General features: G+C 22.2%; 10 protein-coding genes across 10 annotated transcripts in view; 5 read left to right on the forward strand and 5 right to left on the reverse strand.

The window, feature by feature from the left end:
• Positions 1 to 9: 9 nt before the first annotated feature.
• On the forward strand, positions 10 to 669 carry DICPUDRAFT_154675 (uncharacterized protein; the record flags this gene model as incomplete). The annotated part of the gene is made up of 4 exons (XM_003290131.1): positions 10 to 34; positions 103 to 177; positions 266 to 453; positions 616 to 669. 4 exons carry the CDS (start codon positions 10 to 12, stop codon positions 667 to 669), a joined length of 342 nt encoding a protein of 113 aa, XP_003290179.1.
• A 949-nt stretch (positions 670 to 1,618) lies between these two features.
• DICPUDRAFT_95074 (uncharacterized protein) lies at positions 1,619 to 2,379 on the forward strand. Its single transcript, XM_003290132.1, has 2 exons — positions 1,619 to 2,083; positions 2,152 to 2,379. Exons 1-2 carry the CDS (start codon positions 1,749 to 1,751, stop codon positions 2,204 to 2,206), a joined length of 390 nt encoding a protein of 129 aa, XP_003290180.1. The 5' UTR covers positions 1,619 to 1,748; the 3' UTR covers positions 2,207 to 2,379.
• A 912-nt stretch (positions 2,380 to 3,291) lies between these two features.
• DICPUDRAFT_98602 (uncharacterized protein) lies at positions 3,292 to 4,230 on the reverse strand. The gene is made up of 5 exons (XM_003290144.1): positions 4,153 to 4,230; positions 3,924 to 4,065; positions 3,664 to 3,849; positions 3,514 to 3,596; positions 3,292 to 3,435 (listed from the first exon to the last, which is right to left on the reverse strand). Exons 1-5 carry the CDS (start codon positions 4,195 to 4,197, stop codon positions 3,403 to 3,405), a joined length of 489 nt encoding a protein of 162 aa, XP_003290192.1. The 5' UTR covers positions 4,198 to 4,230; the 3' UTR covers positions 3,292 to 3,402.
• Positions 4,231 to 5,257: 1,027 nt separating this feature from the next.
• DICPUDRAFT_98603 (uncharacterized protein) lies at positions 5,258 to 6,166 on the reverse strand. Its single transcript, XM_003290145.1, has 2 exons — positions 6,149 to 6,166; positions 5,258 to 5,906 (listed from the first exon to the last, which is right to left on the reverse strand). Exons 1-2 carry the CDS (start codon positions 6,150 to 6,152, stop codon positions 5,293 to 5,295), a joined length of 618 nt encoding a protein of 205 aa, XP_003290193.1. The 5' UTR covers positions 6,153 to 6,166; the 3' UTR covers positions 5,258 to 5,292.
• A 655-nt stretch (positions 6,167 to 6,821) lies between these two features.
• On the forward strand, positions 6,822 to 7,652 carry DICPUDRAFT_154679 (uncharacterized protein; the record flags this gene model as incomplete). The annotated part of the gene is made up of 3 exons (XM_003290133.1): positions 6,822 to 6,824; positions 7,332 to 7,418; positions 7,503 to 7,652. The coding sequence occupies 3 exons, from the start codon at positions 6,822 to 6,824 to the stop codon at positions 7,650 to 7,652; spliced, it is 240 nt and encodes a 79-aa protein (XP_003290181.1).
• Positions 7,653 to 8,026: 374 nt separating this feature from the next.
• Positions 8,027 to 9,210, forward strand: DICPUDRAFT_49021 (uncharacterized protein; the record flags this gene model as incomplete). The annotated part of the gene is made up of 4 exons (XM_003290134.1): positions 8,027 to 8,210; positions 8,311 to 8,554; positions 8,641 to 8,763; positions 8,866 to 9,210. 4 exons carry the CDS (start codon positions 8,027 to 8,029, stop codon positions 9,104 to 9,106), a joined length of 792 nt encoding a protein of 263 aa, XP_003290182.1. The 3' UTR covers positions 9,107 to 9,210.
• A 112-nt stretch (positions 9,211 to 9,322) lies between these two features.
• Positions 9,323 to 9,892, reverse strand: DICPUDRAFT_80932 (uncharacterized protein; the record flags this gene model as incomplete). Its single annotated transcript, XM_003290146.1, has 2 exons — positions 9,323 to 9,591; positions 9,799 to 9,892. 2 exons carry the CDS (start codon positions 9,890 to 9,892, stop codon positions 9,323 to 9,325), a joined length of 363 nt encoding a protein of 120 aa, XP_003290194.1.
• Positions 9,893 to 10,185: 293 nt separating this feature from the next.
• On the reverse strand, positions 10,186 to 11,181 carry DICPUDRAFT_154682 (uncharacterized protein; the record flags this gene model as incomplete). The annotated part of the gene is made up of 2 exons (XM_003290147.1): positions 10,186 to 10,939; positions 11,024 to 11,181. 2 exons carry the CDS (start codon positions 11,179 to 11,181, stop codon positions 10,186 to 10,188), a joined length of 912 nt encoding a protein of 303 aa, XP_003290195.1.
• Positions 11,182 to 11,561: 380 nt separating this feature from the next.
• Positions 11,562 to 13,872, reverse strand: DICPUDRAFT_154683 (uncharacterized protein; the record flags this gene model as incomplete). The annotated part of the gene is made up of 3 exons (XM_003290148.1): positions 11,562 to 12,973; positions 13,060 to 13,332; positions 13,491 to 13,872. 3 exons carry the CDS (start codon positions 13,870 to 13,872, stop codon positions 11,562 to 11,564), a joined length of 2,067 nt encoding a protein of 688 aa, XP_003290196.1.
• A 1,331-nt stretch (positions 13,873 to 15,203) lies between these two features.
• The window catches only part of DICPUDRAFT_80935 (uncharacterized protein), a gene marked incomplete at both ends in the record, with an annotated part of 2,500 nt that continues 1,606 nt past the window's right edge, over positions 15,204 to 16,097 (forward strand). The window contains 2 exons of the mRNA XM_003290135.1: positions 15,204 to 15,265; positions 15,374 to 16,015. Coding sequence (XP_003290183.1) covers positions 15,204 to 15,265; positions 15,374 to 16,015 — 704 coding nt within the window. The remainder of the gene's footprint in view (positions 15,266 to 15,373; positions 16,016 to 16,097) is intronic.

Raw genomic sequence — 16,097 nt, forward strand, 5'->3', positions numbered from 1 at the left:
AAAAGATGTATGAATAGATATTTAAACCTCCAATGTTTTAATTTAAAAAATAAAATTAAAAAAATGTAAAATCATAATACTAATTTTTTTTTTTTTTCAAAGACGGTGCTGGTACAAACAAAATTTTAAATGGTGTAAACCAAAAAAAAATTGAAGAAGCTGATGAAGATGCTGCTCGTAAGTACATACATATATATATATTTCATTATAAATATATAGATAAGAAGTTTCTAATTTTTATATAATTCATTTTTTATAATAATAGTCCCAGAATTAAAAGCTTCAGTTCCAAAAGCTATTTCAAAAGCTAGAAATGACCTTAAAATGACCCAAAAAGACTTAGCCTTCAAAGTCAATGAAAGACCAAGTGTTATTAATGATTATGAAAATGGTACTGCTATTCCAAGTCAACCAATTCTTGCTAAATTAGAAAAAGCTTTAAATGTCAAATTGGTAAGTTTAAAACAATCATATAACACATAATTATTATTCAAGCATTAATCATTTAATTAATAATGCGTTTCAACCATTCAAACAATCACATACAATTTTAATATATTTTAAAAATTTTCAAAATACTAATACACTTTTTTTTTTTTTAAAAAAATTTAACAGAGAGGTAAAGATGTTGGTAAACCACTCAAAGCAGACGCACCAGCCAAAAAATAAATAATATAAATATAAATACAAAAAAAAAAAAAAAAAAGAAAAAAAAAAAAATATTGGTAAAACCTCCCCAAATCCCTAACACCCCCCACTCCTACTCCCCAAATTTTGTATATGTGATTACATATATACTTTCACAAAGAAAGTAGAATCATATTCAATAAAACTCTTTCTTATCCTATTCATACAATTGTGTGAATTTAATATGTAAATTTAGCAAAAAAAAAAAAAAAAAAAAACTCCTTTTTGTTTGTATGATTTAGATTTCTAAAAATAGTTTGTTGGGGGTTTTTTGTTGTTTTTTTTTTTTTACTTTCTTTTTTTTTTTATTTGTTGATACTATCAATTTTTTTTAAAATTATAACTACATTTACCCCCACTAATTTTTATCTTATTCATCCCACACATCAAAAATATTAAAACAACAACAGCACACAAAACTTTGACAAATACACTTAATATTAAGAAATGATATTGGTACCAAAATAATTTGTGCATTTACATTTTGAATCGATTTTTTTTATATTTGTTTTTTTTTTTTTTTATTTTTTTTTTATTTAAATTTTAATTAATTTTGTCGAATATTACAAAATAAGATAGAAGATTTGAATAGTTCCTTTTTTATATAATAAATATTTTTTTTTAATTTAATTTTTATTTTATTTTTTTTTTTTATTTTTTTCTTTTTATTTTTATTTTCTATAAATATATCTTTATATTTTTTTTTTTTTCAATAATTTTCTTTTACAATTTTTTTTATAAAATTTAAAAGAAATTTAGTTCCTCTCATTCTAGAATTTTAATAAAGGTATTTATAAATTTAATTAAATATTTTTTTTTAATTTAATTTGTTTTTTTTTTTAAATTTTTTAAATTATTATAAATTGAAAATAATTTTTTTTATTTTTGTTATATAAAAATTAAATTACTTTAATTCAATTAAAAAAAAATTAGAAACACTTACAATAAAACCAATAATAATTATAACTATAATTAATACTAATATTATTAAAAAAAACAAATAAAATTTTTTAATCTCTTTTTAATAGTAACATTAAAAAAAATAACAACAATAATAAACAATGGAAGCTAAAAGTAGTCCAGTTCCAATTAATACCCCAGAAGATAAATGGGGATTGTGGAAAGCTGAATGGAAGACCTGGTGGGGTGATGTATTGGGAAATGATACTTTAAAGAACCAAGGTCTAGAAGAAAGAACCAAAATTAGAGGTCATCTTAGAGGTACTCCAATGAGAAAGTCACCAAGTTTCAATGAAGAAAATTTAGCCAGCTCTATCAATATCGGTGTCCATGGTAATAAAGTAGAAAACCAATCACCATACACCGGTGCCTCAACCTTCTTCCCAGAATGGAAATACCCATCTTTTGAAAGAAATAAATATGACGATGAAATATTGTAAGTTTAAAATATATTTTAAAGATAATAGAAAAAACCAATATTAATAATAATTTTATTTTTAATAGAGAAAAGCAAAGAGAAAAAACCTTAGATTTACGTGTTGGTTCAGGTTCCTTATAAATTATACAGGTCCCTCACCAAATAATATATAAACTGTGTTAATAATTGTAAATAGCTAAAACCCAATTAACCAATTTATATATTATATAGTAAATTGTAAAAAAAAATAAAAAAATAAAAAAAAATAATAAAAAATAAAAAATAAAAAAAAAAATTAATATTAATAAACAATTATTAAAAATCTTTTATTTAATTTTTAAAAAACAATTTTGTAAATAAATTTTTTTTTCATTCTATTTACTATTTTAATACTACCTATATTACCACTTAATAAATCAAAAGTATTTTCCATAGAAAATAATTTTCAATGCGAATTTATATTTTAAATTTTATTATTGCCTGATGAGGCAGATGGAGTTAATGATGAATCGAGTGATGATGGCCGTTGTTGTTTTTGAATGGTAATAAGATTTGATAAAACAAACTCATTGTCTTTTTATTGATAATTCTTAAAGTATTATGTTGAAAATTACTGGAACAAATAGTAATATTTTATTAATTCCAATGGTTTCACTCATCAAATAAATAATATTTTTTTGAGGCAATTAATAAATTTAAAATGCATTCAGATTTTCATAATATACCTATATTTTTTTTCCATTATTAATAATAATTATTTAATTTATTGTTTATAGAAAAAAGAAAAAAAGAATATCCATCAAATGAAAAATATTTAGAAAAAAAAACTCAATCTAATATAGAATAACAAAAAAATGATATTAGCAGTAGTACTGGCAACTCTTACCCAAGAGGAGGTCAAAAAAGAGAAAATAAATAATATCATTCATTTTTTGAAAAAGGTTTAAAATATGATAAAAATGTATTTAGATTATACCTTTCAAAATTTAATGACCAAATTAAAGAAGACGAAAAGAAAAAAGAAATTTAAAATTTCCTTTAAAACTATCCATTATAATGTATTTAGAGAAACAGGGTAAATTCCAAACTCAGCAACCGAAATTCAAGGATTCTTAAATCAAATGCTGTTAAAAACAAACTAAGAATAGTTTTTTCATAAAAGATTTCTTCATCCGCATCCCAATCGAAAGATAGCCTCCATCATTAAAATAAAAAATAAAATAAAATTTTTTTAAACTATTAATATACCTTTTTGTATTTTTTATGCTTTTTATTAATTAATTAATAGTAATTATATCACCTTAAAAGTGATTTTTGTTTCATAGAAAAACAATCAACTATTGTTGTGGATTTGCTAAGGAGCCGTAATACTAAAAGTAATAAAAAATTAAAAAAATTAAATTAATATTTTCAAAGTATAAACTATAATATAATATTTCATTACTTACTTTTCTAAGCTCAGCAACAGTCATGACATTATCTTTATCACCATCAATTTCACTGAAATAAAATTCAGCAGTTTCTCTAGCAGCTAATAAATAAAATATTTGTTAGTTTTATAATATTTAATTAATTAAATTATAAATTTGAACACTTACTTTCTTTATCCAAATTTGAAGTTTTCATCAAGCTTTGAACCATTTCATCAAGTGTGATTTTTTGGTCTCCATTTTTGTCATGAGTTTCTAAAATTTGGTTTACTTCACGGCTAATAGCAGCTTCTAAATTCTTTTTATTTAATTTAGTGGCATGTTTTCTAATTTCATTAATTGAAATAGTGTCATCTGCAATTACAAATTAAAATTTTATTAACATTTTTTAATTTTTTAAATAATAAATAAATATATTATGTTGTTACCTCTGTTGTGATCTAATAATTTGAAGATCATTACAGCGTTGATTTTTGCCATTTTTGGATCAGTTTTAGAAAAGTATTCAACAACTTCACTACGAGTTAAACTTTTGTCTCCATCTTTGTCATATTTTTGTAACATGTCATCCTATAAATATATAATATTTTGGTTAGATATATTATTTTAATCAAATTAAATTTAAAAAATAAATAAAACTATTATTTATATACATACAACATCTTTTTCAATTTTTCTGCATACATCCATTACTGAGGCCATTTTTTATTTGTTTCTATCTTTTATTTATTTATTTAATAAAAAAAATGAAAACCAATAAACTATTTATACAATTTATTGGATGAAACTTTTTATTTTTTTTATATTAAAAAAAAAAAATTTATTCAACCAATTTACAAATTACCCTGTTTTGTTTTTTTATTCAAACCGACAAAACATAATTATGTTTTTTTTGTTTTTTGTTAACCCCCAATTTTAATTTTTTTTAATATTAAAAAAAATAAAAGTTTTATTCCTATTTACAAATTACCCTGTTTTGTTTTTTGTGAAGTCACAATTTTTTTTTTTTATATAAATTTTTTTTTTATACCCATTCAATATATCTTTTTTGTTTTTTTATACCTATTTATAATTTAACTTTTTTTTTTTTTGTTTTTTATTAACCCCAAATTTTTTTTACATTAAAGATTTAAAGAGATTTTATTTATGGCGACATAAAAAAAAATTTTATTTATAGCAACATAAAAAAAAAAGTTAATTCTAAAAATATAATATTGAAAATTGCTTGAACGATTGGTAAAAAAATTGATTCTATTTGGAGGTTATTTTTAGATTTAAAATTTTTATGCTGTCTCTATTTGCAGTAATGGAAATTTAAAGGTTATCTAAAAACAAAACTTTTAAATTTATATTTTCCTTGATGATGGAGTCTATTAACTGTTTGAAACTTAAAACAAATATAATTTTTACAAGAGAGGGCAGAAAAGAGGTAGAATTGGATGGTTTTAAAATATGGTTATATAAATATTTGAAAAACATTAGGTGAATAATATCCATATAAATATAATAGTGTCAATGATTGAGGTAAAGAGTAAATTTGAAATGGCCGGTTATAGAAACATGTTTGTAAACTCTGGTGTTGACTTTATTAATAAATTTGTGCAATATTTAAAATTTTTTTTAGTCCTTATTGAATGATTTGGGTTGCTAAACTAGTTGGTGAAGGTTGATTTTATTGTCATCAAAAATGAAATACCAAATATTTTTTAAAAAAATAAAAATAATAAAAATAATAAATAAAAGATTTATCTGTTTTTTTTTTTAATGAAAATATCAATAAAAAGTTTATTAATTTGTTTATCTGTATCTTCTGAAGACAACGGTGTTTCTACGTTTGTAGTTAGCTTGTCTTGATGGTCTAGTCTTGCTAGCTCTGTGGGTACCTTTACGTCTGAGACCACGGGCTTTAATACCAGCTGAGGTTAAACCACGGAGTTCTCTGTGTTTGTGGACTGGTGAGACAATCCAGTTGTAACGTGGGTCGTTACGGATAGCAGCGTGTGAGTAATCAACTAAGATGACTTCATAGTATTTGTAGGTTGAATCTTGATTGACCCAGTATGAATTGAGAACACGGAGATTTGGACATCTACGACCGACACGTTCTTCAGCAACTGATCTTAAGTTTCTGGTTGGTTTTAATTCGTTGACACCATGAGTCTTTGGTTTACCACCAGTACGACCACCTGGAACTTGTCTCTTACGACCACCACGTCTGACACGGATTCTGTAGACGACGAAACCTTGAGTAGCTTTGTAACCTAAACGTCTGGCTTTGTCGACACGGGTTGGGTGTGAAGCACGGTGACAGACTGGGAGATTTCTGTATTCCCAACATCTGACTCTTAAGAGGAAACGAATAGCATCAGATTGCTTCTTTTTGTATAATTCTTGGAGGTATTTGTAGGCACCTTTATATTTTAAAATGATAATAATAATAATAATAATGATTTTATGTTAGATTGATGTTGATATTGGATATTAGATAATGGATTGATAAAGATTATGATGATTATTGAGATAATTGATAATAATATTAAATAATTTTTTATCTATCTTATTTATCTTTATTTATCTTTGAAAAATAGTTAATCTTTCATCATAATACACCATAATATGTAAATCCTTCATAGTTATAGATTCTCTCACATACCCATTTTTAAACGTACTGTAAAACAACTAAGATAAAAAAAAAAAAAATTTCTCTTTTGTCGTTTTTTATAAAAAAAAATTTTTAAAAAAATTTTAAATAATTTTTTTAAAAAAAAAATTTTACGATATCGAAAAAATTGTTACTGCATGTCTCCTATATTAAAATTTTTTTGAAATACCCAAAATAATTTATGATATTATTTATTATAAATTTATAAATATATAAATATTAAATATTGAATATTATTGTATAAATATTTATTTTTATTTTTATTTTGTTATTTTTAATTTATTTTATTTATTTTATTTTATTTTATTTTTTATTTATTTTAAATTGTAAAAAGTTTTAAGGTTATTTAATTTTACTTTCATTTTTTAGGGTAATTTAGATAGTTTTATAAGTAGCGTATATACACGAATTAAAGAAATAAATAAAATAAATTATTTTTAATTTTTTTTTTAATTTTTTAATTTTTTAATTTTTTTTTTTTTTTCATTTTTTTTTAAATTTTTTCATTTATTTTCAAATTTGATTTTACAATCATATCAAATCTATTTTAAAATTTAAATTTTAATTGGTTTAAATTAAATAAAAGATTATTTTTGTATATATATAATATTATAAAAGAAAATTAAAACTTCACACTAAATATCAAATATAAATTTTAAATAAAATGGTATGAATTAACAAATAACAATTATGGTTATTCATAAACCATATATTTCAATATATGAATATAAACTATATAATATTTCAAATATAGACCTCAAATAAACTTTACACAACCAATATTAACAACAGTTAAACTTTTGGATATCAATAAATTAATAAAATATAGACTATATATTTAATTAAAATAAAATCGTTAGATTAATAAATAAAAGGCATAAAAGGAATAAAATCATTAAATTAATAAATAAAATGAATAAAAATAATAATGTTTAATAATGTTTTTAATAATGATTTTAATCAGTATTGGTAATAATGACAGAAGTAATAGTAATATAAATAATATATAGTATGGATAATACAGAAAGAAATATAATAAACAAATAATCAATTCAACAGCTAATAATAATAAAATAAATAATAGGTCCAACTCTACTTATCAATTATAAATTTGTTTAAGAATTTACCAATCGAAAGAGTTTATATTAACTTTTTTATTTTTATTTTTTGTTAGGGTGTTTCAGATAAATTTATAGGTTTTGTTATGCTTTTATTCAGTATTTTTGTTTTTGCATATTATACTATGTGGGTTATTGTTACAGTAAGTATCATTAATTTATAATATAGATTTTGTTTAAAAATTAGATTTATTAATAAACTTATTTTTTCAAAATTATTTTATCAGCCATTCATTGTCAGCGATCATTGGATTCAACAATACTTTTTACCAAGAGAATATGGTATTATTATTCCATTAGTTTTAGTAGTTGTTGGTATTACTGCAATTGGAACATTTTTAGGTCTTGTTATGATTAAATCAAAGAAAAATAAATAAATAAATAAATAAATAAAAAATAAATACAGTTTAAAAAAATAAATTAAAAGTTTAATGTCAATCATTTTTATATTGTTCCAAAATATTATATATTTATATCTATTATTCATTTATAAATATAGAAATTTTTTATTTAAAAATAATAAACTAAATTGTGAACTTGCTTGGTTTTTTTTTTTAATTTTTTTTTTTTATAAATTATTTTTTTTTAATTTTTTTAATTTTTTTTTTTAATTTTTTTTTTTGAAGTTATAATTTTTTTTTTAATTATTATTTTTTTTTTTTTTTAATAATTTTTTTAATTTTTTAATTTTTTAATTTTTTTTCTCATTTTAATCAATTTTTTTAATATATAAATATAATATAAATAAATAATGGACTATAATACTATTGCTTCACATTTAAATAATTTCAAAAAGCTTGTTGAAAGTAATGGTGATAAAAATACAATTGCTCAACAATTAGGACCATTAAAATTAGCAGCTACCATTTATTTAGAGAAACCAACAAGTACAACAAATGTATCAGATAAAGTTTTAAAAGATTTAGTTTTAGCAAGTAAATATCATTATGGGGATACATTACATGTATAGAGTTTAAATATATATCATTGAAAAATACTAATAATCAATAATATTTATTTTATCATTAATTATAGGAGAAATTTTAGAATTAATCTCACTTTATTCAATTAAAATTAAAGAAATTGATTCTTTCGAAAGATCTTTCAATCAATTAAGACCATACTATTATGATTATAAATCTATTATTCCAGCATCACAACTTGAGTTCCAAATTATTGGTTTAAATTTAATGAGATTGTTAGCTCAACATAAAACTTCAGAATTCCACAGCGAATTAGAATTAATTTCAGTAGATAATTTAAATAATGTTTTTATAAAGTAATGGTTTTATTATTATTATTATTATTAAAAAACCTATTAATTTCATTATTTACTAACCATTTATTTATTTTATGCATATTTAGATTCCCATTAGTTATTGAAAAATCAATTACTGAAGGTAGTTACAATAAAGTTGTTCATTCAAAAACTGATGTTCCATCAGAATATTATCAAATTTTTTGCGATATTTTAGTAGATTCAATCAAGTAGGTTTTATTTTAATTTATTAAATATTTATTACATATAAATTAGTATATTATTAACACACGCTTTATAATTTTATTTTTATTTCTTTACATTTTTAATAGAGAGGATATTGCCAATTGTAGTGAAAAATCATTTAAAACACTATCATTAAAAGATGCTGAAAAAGTTTTATTATTTAATAATACCAGTCAATTCCAACAATATATTAAGGATAGAAATTGGAAAGTTCAAGGTGATACTATTACTTTTGGAAATACTGACAACCAAGCAGTTGACATCCCATCATTACAATTAATTCATCAAACCCTCCATTATGCTAAAGAATTAGAAAGAATTGTATAAAAATACCATCTCCATTATCCCTCATCATATAATCCCTCTGCCAAAAACCTAAAAACCTAAAAATTTAAAATTAAATAAACAAATGTTCTTTTATAAATAAACACAATATTTGTTATTTTGCTGTTATAGCTATCTTTTTTTTTTTTGTATATATTATAACATGTTTTTTTTTTATTTTTTTATTTTTTATTTTTATTTTATAATTATATAAATAATTTAATTTGTTTTTTTCTTTGTAGCAGCGGTAACTTGAGTATTTATTTGTTTCTTTTTTTCTTTTGGTACAGCTTTAAGATTATCTAAATTTAAAAGTAAAACATTTTTATAACTCTTTTCAAAACTTGGAATATCTTTAAGTAAAACTATTGTCGAAATTTTCTTTTTTCCATTGGTTGATCTTACTAAACATTTAATTTCTTCTTCTGTAGTTTCTGGATTAATTCTATCTGCTTTTTTCTTTTGAAAGTTTGAATCTGAATCAACATCTATATTGTATTAAAAATATTAATAAATTTAATATAATTTCATCATTTTCTTTTATTTAATTGAATATTATCCAGGGTTATTTTTGTGTGTGTGAGTGGTTTAATATTATAATTATAGTTATGATTATGATTATGATTATGATTATGATTATGATTATGATTATGATTATGATTATGATTATGATTATGATTATGATTGATATATACATCTCTTCATTGTTGTCCAAACTGTTCCTTTTTTGGTTGAGGTTTGGTATAATTTATTTAATGCAGTAAGGAATGCTTCGTTTTCTAAAAACATTTTTATATATTATGTATATGATATTATGAAATTGAAATTATATTTTTAAAAAAAAAAAAAAAAAAAAAGAAAAAATAAAAAAAAATAAAAAATTTTCAATTTTTAAAATTTTTTTTTTTTTTTACAAATTTGATGTGTGTGATTTTAATGTTCAAAAAATTTTCTTTTTAAATAAATTCAAAATTTAAATTGTTTAATTTTTGAATGAAAAAACAATGTTTAAACATAATATTTGGAAATTTAAAAATATATTGAATATTTTTTAGGATAATTTTTAATTTTTTATTTTAATTTTATTTATTATGTTCAACCATTTCTAAATTTTTACTATTATTATTTCTAAAACCACTACCATTTCTTTTATTATTATTTATTGATGATTGTCTTGTTTTGATATCATTTATAATTGATTCTTTAATTTGTAATGTAATTTCAGCAGCTTTAATAACAGCGATTTTGGAACATTTTAAAACTTGGTGAACAGAGGTACTTGTACCACCACCTTTTGAAACACCGCAAATTTCTTTATGTATATTTACAAGGAATGATAATTTACCATCCATAACTGATTCTTCTTTATTGTCTGGATCTACAATCATAATTTCATTTGGGAAAAAACCAAAGGTGATTGAAATTGGAGTATGATGAATTGAAAGTGGTACAGGTTCACGTTCATCAATTGGATGAATGGTTGCTTCATTACCTATAACTGTAACATCTGGTTTTCTAAAATGAAGTAATGCTGCAATAACTGAAATACTCGCACAATCCAATAAATTACCACAATCATCCAATATATGAATTGAGATTTTGATGGACCAAACTTTGGATCCTGATATAATACATAGTGATTCGGTATCGATTGCTCTACTTTCTTTTAATCCTTTTTCAATAATACGTCCTAATTCATTCTCTAATGGATTACCTCTATTTGGATCAACTGATACACTTGACATTGGTGATATATCTGTATTAAAAACATAAAATCCTTCATTTGGTCTTTCTGGTTTTGGTTCTACTATATCGCATGTAATTGATGTATAAACTCTATAAAATAATAATATCAATATTAGTAAAGTTAATTTTATTTTTTTAATATACTATATTGAATTTGTTGTAAAATATTATTACCTTGTTTTACCTAATTGTACCTCTACTAAACCAAATGATTTACCAAATTCAATTTTAATTGATCTCATATCTGTGATGGAACGACCATCAATTCTTGTATATTTGTCGATACTTGATAAAATAAAATCCTTTTCATTTTTTGATATAACTTCTTTCATTTTTTTTTGTTTACTTTAAAAGGATGTGTATGTATTAGTGTATGTGTTTGTGTGTGTGCCTGTATATCTAAATATCTATGTGTGAAAGATGTATATTAAAAATAAAAAAAAAAAGTATTTATGAAAATTTAAAAAAAAAATTAATAAAATATGAAAAAAAAAATTTTTCGTTTTTTTTTTTTTTTTTTTTTTTTTAATTTAATTTTTTTTATTTTTTATTTTTATTTTTTATGGTAATAAATACCTATTTATATAAATATAGAAATAATTAATTTTCATATAAAATTTTAAGTGAAAATTCTTTTTTTATTTATTTAATTTTTTGTAAAATTGAATAAATTAAAAATGAAAATTAAATAGATTTGCAAAAATTTTTTTTTTTAATTTCTATTTTTGCCCGATCTGTTTTTGTTGATTATTTTGTTATAGTTTTCTTTTGGTTGTTTTCCTCCATTACTATTATTTTTGTTATTGTTATTGTGGTTGTTTTTATTATTATTATTGATATCTATTTCTTTAACTTGGTTTGATGGTGTGAGATTTTCAGAACTTGTTATATTTGGGCTATTGGAGGAATCAGAGCTGGTGTAGTTGTAAGAATCAGAGCTAGTATTATTATAAGAGTCAGAACTAGTGTAGTTGTATGAATCAGAGCTGGTATAGTTATAGGAGTCAGAGCTGGTATAATTATAAGAGTCAGAGCTAGTATAGTTATAAGAGTCAGAGCTGGTGTAATTATAAGAGTCAGAGCTAGTATAGTTATAAGAGTCAGAGCTGGTATAATTATAAGAGTCAGAGCTGGTGTAATTGTAGGAGTCAGAGCTAGTATAGTTATAAGAGTCAGAGCTGGTATAATTATAAGAGTCAGAGCTGGTATAGTTGTATGAGTCAGAGCTGGTATAGTTATAGGAGTCAGAACTGGTGTAATTATAAGAGTCAGAGCTAGTATAGTTATATGAGTCAGAGCTGGTATAATTATAAGAGTCAGAGCTTGTGTAGTTATATGAGTCAGAGCTAGTATAGTTATATGAGTCAGAGCTAGTATAATTATAAGAGTCAGAGCTAGTATAGTTGTATGAGTCAGAGCTGGTATAATTATAAGAGTCAGAGCTAGTATAATTATAAGAGTCAGAGCTAGTATAGTTATATGAGTCAGAGCTAGTATAATTATATGAGTCAGAGCTGGTATAATTATAAGAATCAGAGCTAGTATAGTTATAAGAGTCAGAGCTAGTATAGTTGTAAGAATCAGAACTAGTATAGTTATATGAGTCAGAGCTGGTATAGTTATATGAGTCAGAGCTTGTGTAATTATATGAGTCAGAGCTGGTATAGTTGTATGAGTCAGAGCTGGTGTAAGAATCAGAGCTTGTATAATTATAAGAGTCGGAGCTGGTGTAGTTGTATGAGTCAGAGCTGGTATAGTTATAAGAATCAGAGCTTGTATAATTATAAGAGTCAGAGCTGGTATAGTTGTATGAATCAGAACTGGTATAGTTATAAGAGTCAGAACTGGTATAATTATAAGAGTCAGAGCTTGTGTAATTATAGGAGTCAGAGCTTGTATAGTTATAAGAGTCAGAGCTGGTGTAATTGTAAGAATCAGAGCTGGTATAGTTATATGAGTCAGAGCTAGCGTTGTAGTTATATGAGTTACTGTCATAAGAGAAAGAATCAGATGATCCATTATTTGGTGGATTAGTTGAATTTGGACTAATGGTATGATTTGGACTAATGGTGTGATTTGGAGTATGATAAGTATCTGATGGTATATGGTTTGAATTGATATTTACTATTGTATTTTAAAATATTTTAAAATTTAAAAAATTATTAATAAATATTAAATAAAATAGTAATAAAATATAAAGATAAAATTACCTAAAACACCACATTGTTTAATATTTTTGAAATCTTGGACTAATGTTGGATAAGTCCATCCACCAAAACTGACAGATTTCTTGGATTGTTTAGCCCATAATGGGTAGTTATGAAGAGATGACAATGAACCTACAACACTTTCCCAATCTTTTTTTGAAGAGTAAATACCGACTTGAACATTTAATTGTTCAGCAACATCAATAGCATCCAAAATAAAATTAGCATTGCTTCTTTGGTCACCTTTACTGAGATCACTACTTGATCTTTCAATTTCTATAAAGTTTAAATTTTAAAAATGTAAAAAAAACAATTTAAAAATTTAAAATTAAAAAAAAAGGGAAAATAAAACATAAAAGAATGAAATAAAAAAAAGAATATTAATATGGCTAATGATTGATATTAAATTTATAAAGTAAATAATTTCAACTTACCTATCCACAATTTTTCAAATTTAATATTTTCAATATTTAAATTATAAATTAAAGTCTTCATGGAAATACTTGGTGAAGAGTTATCGCAATTTTTTTGACAAAAGGAGGCATATACATCGACCTTTAAGTCGTTTCTTATGGCCAAATGGTATGCATCTTTAAGGGCTTGATTGTAACCATTATTTTCAGACCAGGCTTCAATAATGACCTTACTATTACCGGTGTTCTTTAAACAAGCCCATTGGGACTTTGAAATGTCTGGTAAAACATGTGCGGAAATATCAATGGAAGTCTCTTTTAGATTGGCACCAGAAACAACATTATTTAATAAGCAAAATGACGATAAATAAATTAAAGCAAAAATAAATAATAAAACTTTCATTATTAATAACTATTAAATATAAATATAAATTTATATGTATATTATTATAATGATAAACAAAAAAACCAATTTAAAATATTTTTTTTAAAAAACAAAGGGGGGTATAAATACTTTTAACTAAAAATAAATCAATAATTAAAATTAATTTTTATTTTTTTTTATTTTTTTTTTTTTGTCTTTATAATTTATTCAAAATAGATGATTAAAAGGAAAAAGTTTAATTGCAATTGAAAAAAAACCAAGGAAAACTTGAAAGAAAATCAAAAAAATTGCAATGTGTTCAAATCACTCAACTTTTTTTTTTTTTGTTTTTTTTTTTTTTTTTTTTTTTTGGTTAAAGAATTTTAATTTCATACCTTTTTTTCCAATAATTAGTGCTAATTTAATTATTTTAAAAAACTTAATTAAATAAGATTGTCTTTTTTTTTGTGTTGGTTTGATAACAACAAAGCAAACCAAACACATCTATTTTTTAATTGTGACGTAGGTTGTTGTACAAAAAAAAAAAAATTCAATCTGTTTTTTTTTTTTTTTTATGCCACCTTTTTTTATTCGACGCAAATCCAATTTTTTTAAATTTTTTTTACTGCATTGATTTTTTAAAAATATATTCAATCAATGTATAGATATTTAGGAAATTGTGTCGATTACAAATTTAATTTTGAGGTTGAATAAGAAACATCAAATATTTTTTTTTTTTTTCCTTTAATTTTTCGTCATAAATTTTATTTTTCATTTTTTTATATTTTAACTTTTCTTTCCACAAAGTTTATGCCCAAATAAATTATCAATAGTAATAATAAAAAAAAATATATTAATAAATTAAAAAAAAAAATATTTTTATTACATTGGTGTGAATCAAGAGACAAAAAATTCACAAGTGGTATTGTAATAAGGTGGTTGAATTGCAAAAAGAGAAGAATGACACCCAAATATTATCAGCAGGCCAACAGCTGGATAGTTTTAAATTTTTAGCAACATACAAAACGAATTAAAAGTTTTAGGTACCCTAATTATGATTTCGATTTCAAAACTCATTAAAAAATCCGACACCCGACTACTACCCAACAAATTAAGCAATTTTTAGAAGAATTAAATAAAAAAAATATTTTAAAAAATTTAACTAATAAATAATATTATTTTTAAAAATTAAAAAATTAAAATTATTGTTTTGTTTAATAAAAAAAAAAAAAAAAAAATAAATAAATTTTAATTAAAAAAAAAAATTTCAATTTTTTTTTCAATTTGAAAAAAAAATAAGAAAATAAATTTTTTTATAACCACAATTTTAAAAATAAATTCACACAAAACTCATTTCCTTTGATAGCAGAATGCATTTCAAAGATAATAGTGAGGATTGTAATCTTAATAATAGATTTGAAAATTTATTTTGGTTAGTTTTTCATAATAAATTTATTTTATCAAATATTTTTTTTCAAATTTATAATCAATGTCAAGATAAAATAATATATAATTTTCAAAGTTATAATAATTTAAATAGTAGACTTAAATTTAGATATATTCATTCATTAGATTGGATCGTAAAAAAAAATCAAATACCACTATTAATATGTAAATTAGAGGCAAATGAATTCATTTCAACAACACCAGCTTCAATAAAAGATTTATTTAGAATCATTGATAATAGCATTAGTCAAAAAGAAAAAGACCAACAAGAAAAAGAACAACAACTACAACAAAATTATAAACTACTTGATATCATTTTAAATAAAAATAATATTATAATTGAACAAATTGATGATTTATTATCATACTGTATAAACATAAACACTCCAGCAATATTCGATTATTTACTCACTTGCAATAGCAATGATAATTATAAATATGAAATAAATAATAGTTTAATAGAGAAAATAATTTATAAATATTATTATAAACTATTTTTAATATCAATTTTAAATTATCATGAAAATAATAGTATGGAAATCGGTAAAGATCTAATGGAAATAATCTTAAAAAAAGTAAATTCCGGTGGTGAGGATGATGAAATTAAAAAACTCATATCTCGTGTATTCAGGGGGACTATACCTTTGATATCTACACAACCTACTTCTACAACAGCCTCAGGATATAGAAGAAATGCAAAAGCAATATCACTATTTAAACCAAAATCCGAAATAAGGTTAGATGAAATGGTTTTCAAAACAACTAAAGAAATTGACGAATTCATCGAATTGGAAAAAGAAGAACAACCTAATAGAGAG

The sequence above is a fragment of the Dictyostelium purpureum genome (assembly GCF_000190715.1).
Source record: "Dictyostelium purpureum unplaced genomic scaffold DICPUscaffold_210, whole genome shotgun sequence".
In the NCBI taxonomy this organism is placed as follows: domain Eukaryota; phylum Evosea; class Eumycetozoa; order Dictyosteliales; family Dictyosteliaceae; genus Dictyostelium; species Dictyostelium purpureum.

What these genes read in the sequence shown, in the direction of transcription:
- DICPUDRAFT_95074 (XM_003290132.1), top strand. Translation starts at nt 1,749, where the DNA reads ATGGAAGCTAAAAGTAGTCCAGTTCCAATTAATACCCCAGAAGATAAA. An exon ending in AAATATGACGATGAAATATT is followed by an intron (nt 2,084 to 2,151) that starts GTAAGTTTAAAA and finishes TATTTTTAATAG; the next exon opens with AGAAAAGCAAAGAGAAAAAA.
- DICPUDRAFT_98602 (XM_003290144.1), bottom strand. Translation starts at nt 4,197, where the DNA reads ATGGCCTCAGTAATGGATGTATGCAGAAAAATTGAAAAAGATGTT. An exon ending in GAAAAATTGAAAAAGATGTT is followed by an intron (nt 4,066 to 4,152) that starts GTATGTATATAA and finishes ATATATTTATAG; the next exon opens with GATGACATGTTACAAAAATA. An exon ending in CTGTTGCTGAGCTTAGAAAA is followed by an intron (nt 3,436 to 3,513) that starts GTAAGTAATGAA and finishes TATTACTTTTAG; the next exon opens with TATTACGGCTCCTTAGCAAA.